The 17,996-nt window shown below is 40.8% G+C and overlaps 2 protein-coding genes across 3 annotated transcripts in view; one reads left to right on the top strand and one right to left on the bottom strand.

Annotated features, from left to right (window-relative positions):
- The window catches only part of ASB5 (ankyrin repeat and SOCS box containing 5), a gene marked incomplete at its 5' end in the record, with an annotated part of 94,799 nt that extends 79,771 nt beyond the window's left edge, over positions 1-15,028 (bottom strand). Inside the window, 2 exons of one of the 2 annotated variants that reach the window (XM_082608564.1) lie at positions 4,432-4,488; positions 13,029-15,028. In XM_082608564.1, the coding sequence (XP_082464690.1) occupies positions 4,432-4,488; positions 13,029-13,060 (89 nt within the window). Of the gene's footprint in view, positions 1-609; positions 3,114-4,431; positions 4,489-13,028 lie in introns of those variants that run through there. The other variant, XM_082608565.1, reaches the window with a different exon arrangement.
- On the top strand, positions 3,208-12,232 carry SPCS3 (signal peptidase complex subunit 3). Its single transcript, XM_082608567.1, has 5 exons — positions 3,208-3,472; positions 4,919-4,992; positions 7,086-7,162; positions 10,348-10,463; positions 11,419-12,232. Exons 1-5 carry the CDS (start codon positions 3,330-3,332, stop codon positions 11,549-11,551), a joined length of 543 nt encoding a protein of 180 aa, XP_082464693.1. The 5' UTR covers positions 3,208-3,329; the 3' UTR covers positions 11,552-12,232.
- Positions 15,029-17,996: the final 2,968 nt, after the last annotated feature.

Raw genomic sequence — 17,996 nt, forward strand, 5'->3', positions numbered from 1 at the left:
AGGAAAAGTGGAATGGAAATAGTTGATAATGTTAAAAACAAAAATTAATGAATAAGAAAACAAGGAACTGTAGAATTAATTAGGAAATGTAAAAGATAGTTCTTTGAAAAAATTCAACAAAGAAAAAATACTAATTAAAATAATAAAAAAGGGAGAAAGCACACATATAGGTAATTACATTGAACAATCAATAACCATCAAAAAAGAAGAGTAGCATCTCAAGGTAATTTCTACCCAATTTTTAAAGATCAGATCATCCAAGTGCCACTTAAATATCCTAGTGCATAGAGAAACAAGGAAAACTTACAAATTCATTTTCTAATCTGAGTATAATATTACGACCAAAAAAGAAAAACACAGATCAATTTCACTTACGGATATTTATGGCAAAAACTTAAAAGAACAATTAGAAAAGAAAGCCCAAGATCATATTAAAAATTAATTCATCATGACCAAGTGGAGTTTATTCCAGGAATGTGCAATGGTTCAATATTAGGAAATATGTTCATATAATCCATCATATTAATAGAGTGTCTTAGTTTGTTCTGGCTGCTATAACAAATTACCATAGACTGGGTGGCTTATAAATAACAGAAGTTCATTTCTCACAGTTCTGGAGGCTCAGAAGTCCAAGATCGTGGTGCCGGTGGATTCAGTGTCTGCTGAGAGCCGGCTTCCTGGTTCATAGACTGGTAGTCTTCTCATTGAGTCCCCACATGAAGGAAGGGGTAAGGGAGCTCTCTGGCGTCTCTTTCAGAAGAGCACTCATCCCATTCATGAGGGCTCCACCCTCATGACCTGATCACCTACTGGAGGCCCCATCTCTTAATACCATCACACTCGGAGTTAGGATTTCAACATATGAATTTGGGGGGTGGGGTCACAAACATTCAGTCTATGGCATAGAGTTAGGGAGAAAAATTATGCGATCACATCCAAAGATACAGAAAACACATATGAAAATAATTCAACACTCATTCATGTTAAAGATCACTTCTCAATAAAAAAGGAATTAATGGATATTTCCTAGATATCAATATGATACACACACACACACAACACTTACATCACAAAGCCACTATCTTACTTGCTGGAGAAATGAAAGGATGACAATTATCTCCATTATTGAGGGTTTTGTTAGAAATATTAGCTACTGTGATGGACAAGAGAATACAATTGGAAATTTAAAAACTGGAAAGGAAAAGGTAAAGTGTTCTCTAATGTACATGGTATGATTAAGTATCTAGACAATCCAAAGAAACAATGGGAGAATTACAACAGAATAAGAGAATTCCCCACCCCATCCCTATTCTGCTCCTATTGTGGACTTGCCTGTGTTTTGGAATTCTCAGTCACTCAAATTCAAGCCATGATGTCATAATAATATTAATTTCACTTGTGCTTTCACAATCTACTTTCCACCATATTTTGCACACACTCCTATCTAAGCAATTGCTAAATCATAGATTTTTGACTCTGAAATGTCCCTATCGGTCTTTCTTTTTTTTGTCCCTTTGTGGTCAACCTCAGGCATTTACTCTCTACATGTAACTTATAAATGGCTGTCTGTTCAGTGATGCCACTCTTGTTTAACATGTAGTTTCTTGTGATATAAGATCCTAACTCCTTGGCCAGGTTTTCTACAAAAGGCCCTTAATATACCTTTCCAGACTCTTTTCCACCTAATGCTTTATACATACATTGTTCAGCTGGACCAGACTGCTGGGTATCTCTTACATAAACCCATACTTGCAGTCCCGTATCTCTTAGAATACTCTCCTTGGACATCAACACCTGTAACAACAAGCATCCCTTCTCTAAGTCATTCTATAATAAGAATACCTAATTGTTTTGTTTATGCACTGTGCTAAGTATTCAATAAATTGTTGTTTTATTGAATAACCTCTGGCTGCCTGGAAGATAAAAATTTAGGGTTTTAACTCAACTAAGGATCTCTCCTTAGTTCATAGTCTATCCGCTTTTCATTACTTGGCTTTGCTCCAGTTTAGCAGGGACTTTGCCTTATTAGTCCTGTACTCTCAAAGCCTAAAACTCTACCTAGAACAGTAGGCACTTAGTAATAATTCTAACTGCATGGCTGTATGAAAACTGAGTGATTAATGAATAATGCAAAGAAGCAAGGGCTCAACGATAGACAACGTAAGCCAGCATCAGGATCATATCATCACTTTCTGGTTTGCAGGTATCTCGGGTGTTCGTAAACTCTTCTGGCTTACGGGCAGAGAATTTTTTAAAAGAATTAATTTCATCAGATTACTGGGCCCTCTGAATCCCATTTTTATAAGTACAAAAAGGCCTCGTTGCAAAAGGAACAAAGGTGTTGGCAGACAGTATATTTAAGCTCAGGGACTGGCACTGTATGAACCCTACGGCCCCTCAGGGTCATTATGTATTGATGGCTTGCTAATGTTAAATTGTAAGTTTATGTATTTTATAGCACATATCTTCTTTATATATGATACATATTAAATATTTTACGTAAATAAAACTTATACTTCGTGCGACATAGCGATTCCACAGCCACCACCGCCTTTGATCCTAAGGACCTAGTGAGGTCATCCTTTCAGCTCCCCGATACACCTTGTTAAATGGACTATTTAAACTGGGTAGCAGCATCCTTATCGGCTAACACAGCGTTAGCAGCCGCTGGAAGGCAAAGCATTAACAGGAACTGGTCTAAGGTTGGGCGTGGAAAGTAAAGGCTCCCACGCCCTCCCAAAAAGCCGAAGTTCTAACTTTGACCAGGTTTGACAAAGAGGAAGACTCAGCGCTTTCTAAAGCTCTGCTTCCAAACGCGACACGTCAGGACACAAATCAAACTACCTGGCCCCGCTGCCGGTTTAAAGTGCAAATGGACGGAACCTAAGCACCCAGGAAGCCGCAGCCGCACAGCACCTGCCGTAAGGGCGGGGAAAAGATGGTGGGCGGGGAAAAGATGGTGGGCGAGCCGCGGGCCGAACGAGAGGAAGCCAGCGCCCAGGAAGCCAGCCTTCCGCGGCGAAGCCCCGCCCCTCCCTTGCTGGTCGCTGATTGGTGGCGGCGCCAGACCGCGCGAGGAGGGGCGGGCCCCCGCGCGGCTCCGGCTCTCCGGTTCGGCGCGTCCCGCCCGCTGGTGGGTGTGTCCAGGCGGCGGGAGCGCGCGCGCTCGCTTGTGTCCGGGGACCGGAAAGGAGGCGGGGCCGCGGCAGCGCGCGCCCCCCCCACCCCGGAACGCGCGGCGCAGGCGGCGCGGCTCGTAGGGTGGTGGACCGCGGCCGGAACGGGGTCCCGGGTGTGCGTGGGGCGCGGGTTTCGGGACGTCGGCCGCGATGAACACGGTGCTGTCGCGGGCGAACTCGCTGTTCGCCTTCTCGCTGAGCGTGATGGCGGCGCTCACCTTCGGCTGCTTCATCACCACCGCCTTCAAAGACCGGAGCGTCCCGGTGCGGCTGCACGTCTCGAGGATCATGCTGTGAGTACGGCCGGGGTCGGGCGGCGGGGCCGGGCGTCCGAGCCGGGCTGGGGCGGGGGGCGCCGAGGCCGGGCTGCCGCGCGGGCCCCCTCCCTCCCCTCCCGTCCCCGCCTCCCCGAGCGGCCTTCGCTCCCGGCCGGACCCCTTGGGGGCTCTCCCTCGGCTCCCACCCTCCGCCGCACCTTCCCGGGCTTGCTCTTAAATGTTCGTTTCGAGCGTTGCTCGGATCGCTGCCTCCGCTTCCTTCCTGTGCCTCACTTCCCTCGCCCGCGCCCGGCCAATAAGGGAGCACCACACCAGCCCAGCGGGCCCGCCCGGCCGCACCCCCGCCGGCGCGGGGCTCGGGGTCCCAGGCGCTCCCGGCCCGACTCGCTCCCCGACAGCCCCTCCGCAGGGTCCGTCCCCCTCGTCCCGCCGCCGAAGGTACCCGCGGCGCCTGCGAAGTTGGCAGGAGAGGTTCGGATGCCCGGGGAGGAGTCGGCCTCCCAGCGCTCCCAGGCGGCGTGCTTTTAATTTTACTTGTGAAGGGCCAGCCGCTTGAATAAATCAGAGAAAATGCCCGAAGTAGAATTTTGAAATGACATTGTCCTTTAGCTAATGCCTATTTTTTTATGCTAATTTTTATTCTCTGGCACTTTATTCGATTCGTAGCTCCCCCCCCCCCCCCCGGTTCTCGTGTCCTTCTTATCTGTGCCATCTTCCAACAAAAGCTCCCTGGTCTTAAACCTTAGTTTTATTTCTAAGTCACAGACGCCAACAAGCCAGTCATCTAATGGCTATTTCCCACTTTTTTTTTTCCCTCCCTGCATTGATGTTTGTTAGGTACTCTTTTTTAGATCCCGGTAGACTCGGGCAGGACATCACGAGCGCTGTCTGCTCTGGGAGGGCTTAGAAGAGGTTGGCACATGGTACACACTGAACAGCTGTTAGCTCCTGTGAATCTTGAGCAAGCTTCCTACCTTCCTGGGTCTTCATTTCCTTTTGTCTGAAGTGGAAGTGATACCCAACTCGTAGGCCTGTTGTGAGGATTGAGATAATTGTCAAAAACACATAGTGGCCCTGACCCAGATGCATACCTAGTATGTGCTCAGTGAAAAGTAGTTGTTCATTTAATCTTGGTTTCCATACCACCTTGCAGTCAAATGTAATTTTCTTCTACCCAGTCTACCAAATCACTTGACATCGAATATTTCCACATTCTTTGAGCACTTTTTTTCTCCCCCTGGGTTTTGTTAGGGGTTCTTTGAAGGTAAATGAAAATAGCTGAAGACCTACTTTTATAGTGGATTAGAATGTTTCCATTGTCACACTTATAAGTTTCTCTGATTTTTACTTGTTTCTTTGTGGGATACAGCTAGACCCTGTCTTTCACGTATGTAAGGAATTTTGTGAGTTTTGTATGCTGTTATGTTTGAAGGATGGTGAAACTATTACCTTTATTTCTAGAAAAAATGTAGAAGACTTCACTGGACCTAGAGAAAGAAGTGATCTGGGATTCATTACATTTGATATAACTGCTGATATCCTTTTTAGCAAATATTTCATCGCTCTTTAGTATTACAATGATATACATATTTAGTGATTTGGGGGACAGTAAGTATGTTTATCCATTGAATCAGTCAAACCTTGGAAATTTCTATGCCTATGTTTTCATCAGTATAGTCGTGTTAATACCTCCTCGTTCAACCTTGAGAAAACTTGTATTTATAGATTGATGAGTTATTATTGTGTGAACACACTTTAAGTTCTTCACAGGAACATTAAATAGATCTAAAGCTACAAGAGCGTTTGAATCTGTATTTAGGAAAGAAAATAAAATTAGATCATTTAGATTAAAGACGGAAGAATGTAACCACTACTCAGCCTACCTAGATGAAACGTTTCATGTACAATCCCCAAGAATATGTCCATGTTTTGTGATAGCAGAGAGAAACATGTGTTGAAAAAGTGAATTGCATCTGCTGTGATTCAGAAGGTCACTGTCAGATGGTTATTGGTAAAAACCATATTAGCATTTTGCCATTATCGTTCTTTTTTTTTTTTTTTTTTTTTTTTTTTTTTTTTTTTTTTTTTTTTTTGCTGTACGCGGGCCTCTCACTGCTGTGGCCTCTCCCGTTGCGGAGCACAGGCTCCGGACACACAGGCTCCGCGGCCATGGCTCGCGGGCCCAGCCGCTCCGCGGCATGTGGGATCCTCCGGGATCGGGGCACGAACCCGCGTCCCCTGCATCGGCAGGCGGACTCTCAACCACTGCGCCACCAGGGAAGCCCCTCGTTCTTTTTTTTTTTTTTTTTTAAGTACTTTTACAATAAGAGTCAGAGAAATCGTAACAGTTAAAAGAGTTATTTAAAATGGAGGTGATTTAAATATTTTCTCTTTATTTTGAATTTCCACCTTTGGACACCTCTGATCACTGGGCCAGTTTAATCTTCTGTTAGGGTCTTAGATTACTATCTTGGCAGCATTGTTATGTGCCACCTCTGGGATCTCATCTGCCTTTTTAAGACCCCAGGATTAAAATTGGTTATGGAGATTGAACTGTCTGAACTTGTGTAAAGCAACTATCTGAACAGTGGAAGCAGATTATCTACCTGGGGAGTTTACCTGACATGTCTCTTTGCTAGCCTGAAATTACTTTTAACTTGAGTTTTTTAGAAATAAACTACTAGGTTTAGAAGTAGACTAGGAATTAGTTCTGTAGGCACTTTTTTAGGAAATAGAATACACCATCAGAAAAGTCCTGTGTTAAACTTTTGCTTTTAAGTCTTCATGTCTTTAAAAAAAAAAAAAATCTAAGCTAGTGAGAGAGAGTTTGGAGCTAGTGTGAAAGTAGGAACTTTGTGTATGTGGGCAATTATAGTGAAATTTAATTTCATCATTTGTAGTTTAGGTTTTCTTAATATGGCTGCTAAAACTTGAAATTGTACCTGTTTTTATAAAGAGATATTTAAGACTTCTGAATTCTAAAATAGTGATTCTTAATGGATACACATATCTAAGAGTGGAATGTCTTGAACATGTAGCTGTTAGTATATAAACGGATATAATAAAATGACTTAACCATTTACATATGATGCTTAATGAAATCCAAACATTAACTCAGTTCATTTCTCAGTGACACCAGTTTTGTAATTAATCCTGGTGAGTTTTTTTCACTCAGGTGCCAACTAATGAAACCAGATTGGTATTCAGCTGCGTACTCTTAAGAAAGCACTTCATGGGTTGAGACATTTTGATCTCTACTGGCATATGTCCAAAAATAATATGTACAATTTACCGTACTTGGTTTAATTACTTGAGCCTAGTTCACTTTTGCTTAACATTAAGTTATATTGTGGTGATTGGTTATACTCAGAACTCCATTGGAATCATATGTGAGATTATACTGATAATCTCACTGATATTTTTTGACTTTGGAATGAGCTGGATTTTACAGTATATCATCTTCTATATATTTTTATTAAATTAGAGGCCCAGTATGTTTCTGGGCCACCTCTCCTTTTTTTTTTTTTTAATTTTAGTATCAGTATTGCTATGAATAATTAAGAAAAACTAAAATCTGTTTCAAAGTTGTATGCTGCTTTATGACTTATATATTCCTTAATTTATATACATCTAGAAAATATATTTGATTGGAATGTTAAGCAGTTGTTTCTTTATTTATCAGCCGAATATTCAACAAAAAATAATGTAAGTATATGTACAGAAGTATTTTCGTAGATACTTAAAACCTCATTCTTTAGAAAAGAATATAAATTTTATATATTTGAAATATCTGACCTGAGTAATTTAGTAAAAATCACAAGCCCATGGAAAGGTGACTCTACTAAGAAAACTTTATCTCCTTTGGTAGCTTCTGTCTTTTTTGTTTTTCTGTCTGCTTCTACAGCCCCCGTGCATTGTGGTTCCCAAGAGTGGGGTGCAAGCAAGGTAATGCCTAGATATATAAGGAAAACAATTAAGAGCTACTATTTCTTTTCTTATGGATCTAAGAAGAGTTGCCAAATTTTCAGTTTGTTCAGCTTTTACTTGGCGTTAGGATGCAGTGGCAACTTGCAAGCTCCTCATGGGCCACGCCGGAAGCCAAAAGTCCATTTATGTATTTCTCAATTTAAAGTAAGAGAGAAAAAAGATGTGAAATTTTACTGATACTCACTCTATGGACTGACACTGATACTCTACTCGGTCCTTAAGTCAAATGGTCACACGCCTCCTAAAACACGCACCTTCCCTGGAGGAAGAGGGGGAATTCTGTAGGGCAGGCAGTCAGCCTGCTACATACATTTATCCATTCACTTTCAGCATTTTGCAAAGTTGTGCAGTGTGTACCCAATTGAGTAGATTATATCATCTAGTTTTAAATAAACTAATCCTCACAAATGGAAAAATGGTTAAAAAATTCTTTCAAAGAAATTACAGATTGAAGAGAATGCTAATGGTCCAGACACGAGTGAGCGACAGGAAAACGGCCGAGCTGACATGTCTGCTCCTCTTGGGCTGCTCAGCCACGTTAAAGGATTAAAAAGAAAAAATCAAAGAGATCTAATAAATAGTTGGCTGAGAACAATTTAGCATTAGTCAAGAAGACTATTTGAAATGCACATTTACATTCACTATCAATAATAATATATCTAACTATAATAGTAATGTGTATCATGTACGTAATTTGTAAATAAAGATGCATAGTTTGGGGTTGGTGTTCAAAATAATTCGTTATCAAAAATCTTTGGAGACTATTTCCAGTGATAAGCTCCAAAGGATGTTGCTGAACTATGGGTATATGAGGAAATGAGGAGGTCGAATTACTCCTCAGCTAAGTCCTCTTTAAGGTAAGATATTCTCTCTCCACAGCTACCATTAGAGATAGACGGCAAGGTACTTGAATCAGTGAAATTTCTAACTTGTGCTTACGACTCTGTTACCCAGATATGGAATCAAAAGCTGTAAAGATAACTAATTTGTGAATCGTCTCTTAGATTATTTTAAAATCCATCTAAATATTTATATTTTTCCTCTTTTAATACATGATGTGAGCTGTTTTGATAGTCTTTTATTAAGCCATATATCTACAATTAATTTATATTGAGAAATACATTACTTTGTTTTGAGTTGTACAGGACTTATCAGTTTGAACACTTAAAGTATTCTTTTTAATCATAAATTAGAATTGATTAGAAGTTTTATAATTAAAAGCTATTAAACTGTTAGATTAAAACCTATTATAACATTATTAAAACTATTAGTTTGTGACTGAAATTTATTAGTCCAGTCTGATTTAGAGCTTTTCTTTCAGATAAGAGTAAGGGTTAAAATATTTATATAGCATATTGATAAAACAGAAATCTTAGGTCCTAAAAGTGTAAGGTGAATGATTCTGATATGTGCATTAACTCCGAAAGGTGAAATCTGTGGAATCAAAATGTGCTTCTGTGTTGTTTTTACCTGAGTTACCCTTATGTTTTGTTACCAGCATAGCCTGAGGTAATTCGTAGTTAAGAGATGAGTCTACTTCTGTATTGTATTTGAACTGTATATTCATTTTCAAGGGATGACAACTTAATCAACTTTATTTGTTGATTGGTTTGATTAGTTAACTGGAATCATTAGCACTTTAATTCTTTGTATATTTATTTTGAGCATATCTTTTATGGAGGCTACTTTGTTGGGCAGTAAGAATATTGGGTTGAATAAGGTTTGATCCCCTGCCCTTGAAAATCAACAAAGCGTTAAACAGAAAAAGCTGCTCTGAAGATAAGAGTGACAGCTGTAAGCACAAGTATTTTACACGTTTCAGCAAATGATCCAAATAAATATGTCACCTTCTTGCTGATGGATATACCTGAGTCAGATTCGTATGATTCATAAATCATTCTGATTTACTCCAGCATGGCTAGTAAGTTAATACAGTTTGGAATTTGACAGATCACTGCTTTGGTGAATGAATAAATATACATAAAAAGTCATTTTACTTTGGCATATCTTTGATTCTGTGTTCTTCAGTCTTGATGTTTCTGTTTAATGTTGGAGGGTTTAAGGTGAAGATTTGAACCCCTTTTTAGAAATTAACTGTTCCACATTTCTTTTTAGTTAATGCTGAGCAGTTGGCCTCACAAGCTAATGGATGGTAGCTTCATAAGAACACATTTCTTGGCATTTAGAAGTGGTTACAAATGTGCTGCTTCTCCATTTTGTAACTCAAATTTTCCAAACGAAACTTGTTTATGATATGTCAAGGCAGTGGCTTAAAAGAATTGTCTGACTTCTAGGATTTTGCCATAGTAAAACAATAATGTGCCTATGTTTTCTTAATTTAAAGGAAAAAAAAAACCTAAAAAGGCTTCATTTCTTTAGTGATTCCTTGATAATTTAAAAACCTTGGAGATACATAAATTTTCACGAGATAATCTAGCAGCAGTGACCTGTATTAGCAGTGTGATCTACAGGGATTAGTTCTCTCTGTTTCCCTGGCACCATGCAGTGTCCACAGAGTTGGAGGGTCTCAGAAATTTTACAGGGAAAAGTGATTTAAAAGAATGCTTCCCTTCTAGGGATCCTAGTGCCTTCTGTTTCTCCTAGGGCCTCACTCTGGAGAGCACGTAAGTCTAAAACCTTGCATTAAACTTTGAGGGCTCTGAATAATACAGTTGCCTTGGCAATAGGGGTGATTTCCTTTAGGAAAGTATCTTTCTTTTGTCCAGGAGAAGTTTCACTCCTGTATCTATCCACTTGTTACCATTTTGTCTGCTTTAAGGTTTTAGCAGTTCCCTCAAAGTTGGATTCGTTCATATAAATTAAACTCTTCGCTTAACATACTTTTGAAGTGACAGAGATGCTATATCTGTTGAATTATCTAATTAATTTTTCTTTTAATGTAGGCTCTGAACCAGGTTGTTCTGTGGGACAAGATTGTTCTGAGAGGTGATAATCCAAAGCTGCTGTTGAAAGATATGAAAACGAAGTATTTTTTCTTTGACGATGGAAATGGTCTCAAGTGAGCAATTCTTTGTCATTTTTTTACGTGTGATGTTACATGAAGGGGAGGGAAAGTCGTGATGTGTTTTTATTTTAAAGAAAAACAGCTAAAAAGAAAAGTTGAGAGAGAAGAAAAGTATTTATACAGATGTGAACTGGACGATGGGGTAGAAATAGGACCGTGCAAACCCAGGTCTAAAACAGTGCCCAGTTCTCTCGCATTATGGGACGTGTAATGGTGAGACGAGGAGGGCCTGGGGCTCCTGCCCTTAAGGGTACAGGGAGCCTGGGCTGCTGAGCCGGGGGTGGGACTATCGTCAGAGGGCTCCTTCGGGGGTGCCAGAGGAGCCTGCCTGGGAACCTGGACCAGGAAGCCTCGTGTTGGTCTAGGAGTTGATACCGAAGTTTCTAGTTTTGGTTCACTTAATCTCTCTGAACCTCAGTTTCCTTTTATACAAAATGAAGGAATTAGAACGATTGATCTTTTGGGTCAGTTTTAGCTCTTAAGCTCTGTGGGTCAACTCTGGAAAGGATTTTAGGGGAGAGCTATTTTAACCAAACCTGGTTTTGCACATGAAAAGTTTCCAGCCCTGAGAGAGTTTGATTGATTCAGGTTTGCCCATCTGGATAATGACAGAATTAGGTTTCAAATCATTGTCTCCTGATTTCTAGCTCAAATCTCTCTGTTTTCTGTGTTTTACTCATTTAAGCATTTTGGTTGATGGCTCGAATAACTGTGACTGTAAAGTGACTTGAGGAAGGTCATTATGGGAGACCTGCAGTGAGAATGCTGGTGTTTCCCAGCATCATCTAGGATTTCAAACGACTTGAGAAAAACTTGTGTGTAGATTAGAATTCCAATTAGGAATAGCTCGTTAAAAATTAAGTATTTGATACCTCAGTGCTTGAATTAAAACGTTTTTATTGAACTACAAATGTTTCTGCTGACATCTGTTTATTATATCTTTTTATAGGGGAAACAGGAATGTCACTTTAACCCTATCTTGGAACGTTGTACCAAATGCTGGAATTCTACCTCTTGTGACAGGATCAGGACATGTATCTGTCCCATTTCCAGATACATATGAAATAACGAAGAGTTATTAAATTATTCTGAATTTGAAACAGCATATTTTTATACCTAATGAGTTGTATCTTGTTTATCTCTTCCCTTGCATCTTTATTTGTTTTGGGTTGTTAACTTTTTTTTTTTTTTGGTGTAAGAATGAACATCAAAAGGCATATTTGAAGGGAAAGGTTAATGTACTACTTAATTTTCCAAACAAACAAAGGCCATCAGAGTGGAGTATTGTAAGAATAAGACAGCCACACGAGAAGGATTTGTGAAATATTTAGATTCGAAGTATTCCCTGTATTTCCATTATTTATGGAATATGAAGTGAGCATGAAGGGTAGTGAAAACTTTCAGGTGCCTCTGGAGTTGTAAGAACTCTATTGATGCCTTGCATTTATGCAAGTTCACATTGGATGTGATTTAGAAGCAGACATTCTCTATTACCTCTTTTAGGGTATGTCTGAATACTGGAAAAATTAATACAATTGTTGGTGAGAAGCCTGGTTTACAAAATAGCGAAAAGTGATGAATTTTATTCTGTTTGTCTTAGGAATGCCCACAATGCTTGTTTTTCTGACAGGTGACTAGCAACCTTCTCCACTAAAGACTAAATACCTCTATATGCTGTAAATCATTCTAAATCATTTTAAAGTCTCTTAAGTCAACCAAATGTGTGTCTTTCAGTGCTTTCTCTAAAAAAGTTCCTTGATATTGTATCTTTGTGTGATTTTTTTTTTTAACATTGCCGTTGAACGTTGAAAATGTTTGCATGGTTTATCTAGTGAGCATGCCTAGTACCACTGGGTGGTAATTATTTAATTATTTTTCTAGGTCCACATTTGAATAACTATTGGGGTAATAATAATCAGTATGTGTCGGTGTGCGTTTCCATTTACAAGCACTCATATATGTTACTGTATGCGACCCTCAGTAATCTAATGAGGTAAGTAGTGCAAATGTTAGCTCTTTGCAGATAAAGAAACAGACCCAGAAGTTTGTGGAATTGCTTCACGGTTATTACATAGCTAGCAAGGAAGGGTGTTAACCCTTGAACTCAGATCTGATTCTTTAAGCATATCCTTTTTTTATACGTCCGATTACAGACTAGTCAAAATTCACTTATATAATCTTTATTATATTTTTTGTTACCCTGGACGGCCTTTCTGTTACCTAGAAGAGATTTCTAGGAAATGTGGAAATGACTAATTTTCCAGTTGCCAACAATATAGAGGTAATATCTCACTCATTCTCTGCATAAATTAATTATACTCATGTTAAAAGTATAAGAACCCAAATGTATGTAAAAATTATTTAGAGATTGATTATATGATATTTAACATGATTTTTTTCTACAGTGGGCAAATAAGCATCCTCAAAGGAAGCAACTACAAATCAGTCACCCTTAAAAGCAAGACCAAACACTATAGGTACACTATCAGCAGTAACCAAAAAGGGCTAATATTTTCTACGAATAGCTTACATTAGTGGCTTAACATTTGTTATACTTACTTCATATGAAATACATCTCCGTTTGATTGCATTGGTTGGAACAGCTCCTGCCTGTAAGGGTGTGTGTTCTGTGAAGGTCAGTTGAAGGTCAGAAGTACAGTATCATGAATGCTAGACTGGGTTTGGCTCCCAGCTTTTTCATTAAACTTTTCAGGGTCTCCGTTTCTTTATCTGTAAAATGACAGAGTTGGACTCGTTAGCTTAAATAGTAGTTCTTTTATACCACACGTCTGTAAAATTTGTTGTATCCGTTTGGCAGAGAGATTGAACAGAAAAGCACCTCAGTAATGTGACGGCAGCCAGATGATTGAAAGACAACACATAATTCATATTGATCTGACTTGACTTCTGTTAGATTTTACACCCAGAAGATTTAACTTCTTATATAGTTTGTACAAACTTAAAATCTGTCGGCATCAAAGCTTAAAAGTTGGGTGTGTTCTCCTTGAGGCAGGTACACGTAACAAGCCTGCAGCCTTAGCCAGACCAGGGGCTGGTTTAGGTGTTCGTGGGCCTCTGCATGCGTGGATCTGTCTTTGCTGTAGATGAATGTGGAAATTTACTCCAATTCCTGTTCAGTCCAAGCCCACCCACTTTTTGGAGTTCAGTGAGAAAGGGGAGTAGAAAGGCACCCTAGCACAATGGATGTGTTTGCTTTTACTCACTAGCTAAGGGAAGCTGCTCAGGACAAGAATGCTCCAACATGGGAATAAGAAACCTCCCTCTCAGGAACTCACTTGTGGGTATGCACAGCTTTGTAAGTTCACTGTAATTCTGCACGAAGAAGATGGACCTGTGTTCAGTTGATAACCATATCATCGACCTCAGTGTCAGTGTTTTCAAGAAGTCTTAGAAAGTCGCCACAAAGACCCAAGGCTTCACACTTTTAATTAGAAACATCTGAGCCCAGGGATGATCCTGGGAAGAGAATAATTGCAAGACACTCATCTAAAGTAATTATGTTTAGAAATGAGTTAATTTTAAGATGTTGTGCTTACATGCTCCTTTTCTCTAGCAGTTTAACCTAGACAAGCAGCTATATCAGTGATTCTATTCCCCCAGTTGATTACATTTGGTTTCTTTATGCTTAAAGGAAGATAACAGAAAACTTCAGAAATTCCTTATGGTGTAATAGGAAAAGGGGGTTATTTTGAGCTTCTGTTTTTGGAATTATTTTACAGCTCTTTGGTGGGTCTGGCAACTAAGAGATAGGCTTAAAGGCCGCAAGGAACGTTTGTTCACTATTCTATCTAAAGCTTCATGATCTAAAGCTTTGGGTCTTTGGGGGTATAGGTTAATGGAGGTGTTATTTTATAATGCTTTGACTTGACCTGAAATGAGTTTATGGGGGGAGGAAACCATAAGCTGTGAATTTTGGTAGTAAACGTCTGTCCATTTCAGACGCTTCCCTTGCTTTTAGCAGGCAGCCTGTGTACCTTTTATGTGACTGCCAGTGGTTTAAAGAGATCTGTTTCAAAAAGTGGTTGCATGTTTTGATGCAATTTGGGAAACTGTTTACTTTACAAATACAGATTCATAAGAAAAAAATTCATGAAAATACTGAAGATATGTTTGAGGATTTTCTTAATTGCAATAAATATTCAGCATTTTTCTAATGAAAGTGAATTTTGTTTATGAGTAAAAGTACGCATTTTAAAAGACTTTCAGATTGATGCTTTCTTTTATGTGAAGCTGCTGCACTAAGAGAAAATGGCTGGAACCAAGTCTAGTAACCTTGAGGTGGTTTTCTTTTCTTCCCCCTCCCACCCCCTCTTTTTTTTTTGGTGGGGTGGGTCAGGGGAGGTCAATTGCACCTAAAAGGTCTTCTCCAGAGACTGCGCTCCTATACTAGACTGTAAGCTCTCCGAGGGCAGTCTCGTGGGTTATCTTTGTATCTTGCCCAGCGCCTAGCAGAGCGCTTTGCACACAACAGGCGCCCAATAAATGCTGATGGAGAACCAAGTCATTGTCTCTGTAATGTGGCCAGACCGTGGGGACTGCCTTGCAGTGAATGCTCTCTGTAAGGGCCGCCTTTGTCATTCTTGAGCTCCTGGTGACGTTAGCTCTGATTATTCTTCCTTCTTTTCATGCCTTGGGACAACCTGGGCCGGGCTAGTGACGCTCTGGTTGCCGAGACCTGGGTTCTCCCAGTGCCAGGCTTCTGGTGAGAGCCAAGGGGTAGTGACTGGTTGAGAAGATGGATAAAGTAACACTAGAAAGTCACCACACAGACCTGAGTTTAAAAACTCTCAAGATGCCTGTGGAGCTCATGAAGAACCGGGTCAGAATAGACAGCTGGCTCCATTTGAAAGCGTGGCAGGCCCAGCCTCCTGGCCTCTCGGGCATGTCGGCGGTTTGGGTCACTGCCCTCGCACTCCTGACCCCTGGGATGACCCTGTGAGCCCACTGAGTTGTGGGAACCCTGCTTTTTCTTTCTGTTTCTCAATGTTTCCCAGTGAACTCAGACAACTGAAACGATAGAAGTACTCCCTCAAAAGAACAGAAAGTTGAATTTAGAGGGCAACTTAGTTATATTTAACCTAAGTGTATTTTATCTGGGACCACACAAGAGGTCAGCTGGGTTTTGTTTTTGTTTTCTCTGAACCTGGGCAATGCTATATCAGAACTTTAGTCCTTAGACATTTTCTGTCACACATTTTCTCTTGGCTTGATTGGTTAAAGCGAGATTTCTGGATTCTGCAGCCTGTTGCCTGATGAGTGAGTTATCCCTGTAGAAGGAAATTGGCCCCGTCAGTAGGTGAGCCTCAGTCTATCTGAACAGACCTCAAGTAGCTTTCAGCCAGGCCTTCCCACTGGAGAGGAGCAGAGAGGTATTTCCTTCTTGGAATATGTGTGGTTGATGCATATCCCACTGGTATATCTGTTGAGTATACTTGGGAATAGGGATCTGGGAGTTGCAAGGTAGTTAGTGATAAAACCCATATTCAGACCCTGGCGTCTGCACCAGAGCTGAAGGCCCCTCCGTACAGGCTGTGCTGTTCTGCCAGAGACATGGGGATGATCATAACTCTTCCAGAAGTGCTGGGAGAAGTAAATACGTGTGGGAAGAGGACCTCCTGGGATTCTTGGCACACAGCAGGTTTTTATTACTTCTACGACATGTAGGACATATAGAGGAGTATAGAGGAGTTGAGTAAACAGGGCCGAACGGTTCACAGACTTTAAAGTCTCTTAGCAAAGATGCAGGGTTTTTTTCTTTTACCTATAACGGTAGGGCAACTTAGGTAGTTGTTTCAGTTGATGCAAAACACTGAGTCTTGTGCCAATGTTTTTCAACTAAGAATGGAAAAAATCACTTAGCTTGATCATGAAGATTAGTTGATTAAATGATTGTGAGAAGTACAGAAAAATTTACCCTCATTTTAACCATCTGGAATAAGAAAGGCCAGGGAAAAAACAAGGAATAAAGCTGACTGGAAGTTGGCGTGTGAGACAAAATGCACCGACGGTGAAGGGGAGGTGGATTTATTCTGGCCCTTGCAATGGAGAGAACGTCCGTTTCTGCAGAAGGATTTCTCGGAAGAGGAAGGAGGCTTGGGTTTCTTAGAGACAGGTAAATAAGAGAGTCCTGCGGAGGTGGGGTGGATGCCGTTATTTCTCAGAACATGCGGGCTTGGTGGGCATGGTTCTGGTCTCACAAAGTCCAAGGTCGGGGGCTTCTCAACCACTGCTTCCTTCTGGGCGCACAGGGTGCAGGAAGGATTCAGCATTGTCATTGGTTTTGGGAGGGCTAAGAAAACTGCAGAATCCTCTAGTGGAACAGTATCACCATGGGTCGGTATCCAGGAAGTTACAGAAGTCAAGGTAACATGTCAGAGGCCTCATCAGGAGAGGAAGCACCCCAAAGAGATGAGGAACCTGAATCAGCTCTATCTCCCATTATTTGTAACTTTCAACTTCAAGACTGACAGTTCACTGACCACCAGCTCTTTACACTGGATTATACCGTAGCAATCAAGAAATTAAACATGTATTTACTCGGCATCTTTTCTACCAAGTTCTAAGTATTTATTTTTATTTAAAATCAGTGCATTATATTTTCTTATTTCTCTCCATTGGTCATTTGTCTACTTAACAATCCCTGATCACCCTTCTGGTAATGAGATACTCCTCTCATTATATAGACTGCTGACAGGTCTAACAGTTGTCCTTTGCCTGCCCATCCCTGCTAATTAGAAATGCATTTCTGGTAAGTAACCTAACAGTCATTCCAGTTTTGCAAAGGGTGTTGGTTAGGAAGGAGGCTAAATATATTGTTTAAAGGCCTTTATTAACCCTTCAAAAATTATTACGGTTCACTGGAAGTTTCAAAAACAGCACAGACAAGTCCTATGTACCCTTAATCTCAGCTTCCCCTTGAGGTGACATCTTACATAACTATAGTTCAGTATCAGAACCTGGGAACTGGCACAGTCCATAGACCTTATTCAGATTTCACCAGCTTTACTTCACTGATCTGTGCATTATGCAGCATCTGTAACGGGCCAGACACTGTGCTTGCTTACACCCTGGGGTGGACTGACGTGGTGATACAGACAGCACCTCACGCACTTTAAATGTTCTTGGGAAGTTCGTTTTTGTGTTGTTTTTAGAGTAAAGCCGGGAGTTCTCAGCCCTGCCTGTAAGATTTTTCCGGTTATAGAGTCAGGAAGTAAAATATTGTAATCGCAGTGATTACTAATGACAGAATAAACACACTAAATGGGTGGGAGGCAGGGGAGGGGCGTGGGGGGCACACTGCACACGTCACGTTGAATCATGCAGCCAAGATTCTCCTGACAGTGCAGTGGGCCGGGAAGGCTAAGCTGGATGCTGAGACTCCTTGCCCTGAGTGGACACCTGCGGAACCGTGTCCAGGCGCAGCGCAGCTGGCTGCAGTGCAGCGGCCGACCCTAGTGGGACCCGTCAACCGGAGAGATGCTCGGACTCCAAGGGAAAATGTAAAGT

The sequence above is a fragment of the Mesoplodon mirus genome (assembly GCF_964341445.2).
Source record: "Mesoplodon mirus genome assembly, chromosome: 20".
Classification (NCBI taxonomy): Eukaryota; Metazoa; Chordata; class Mammalia; order Artiodactyla; family Ziphiidae; genus Mesoplodon; species Mesoplodon mirus.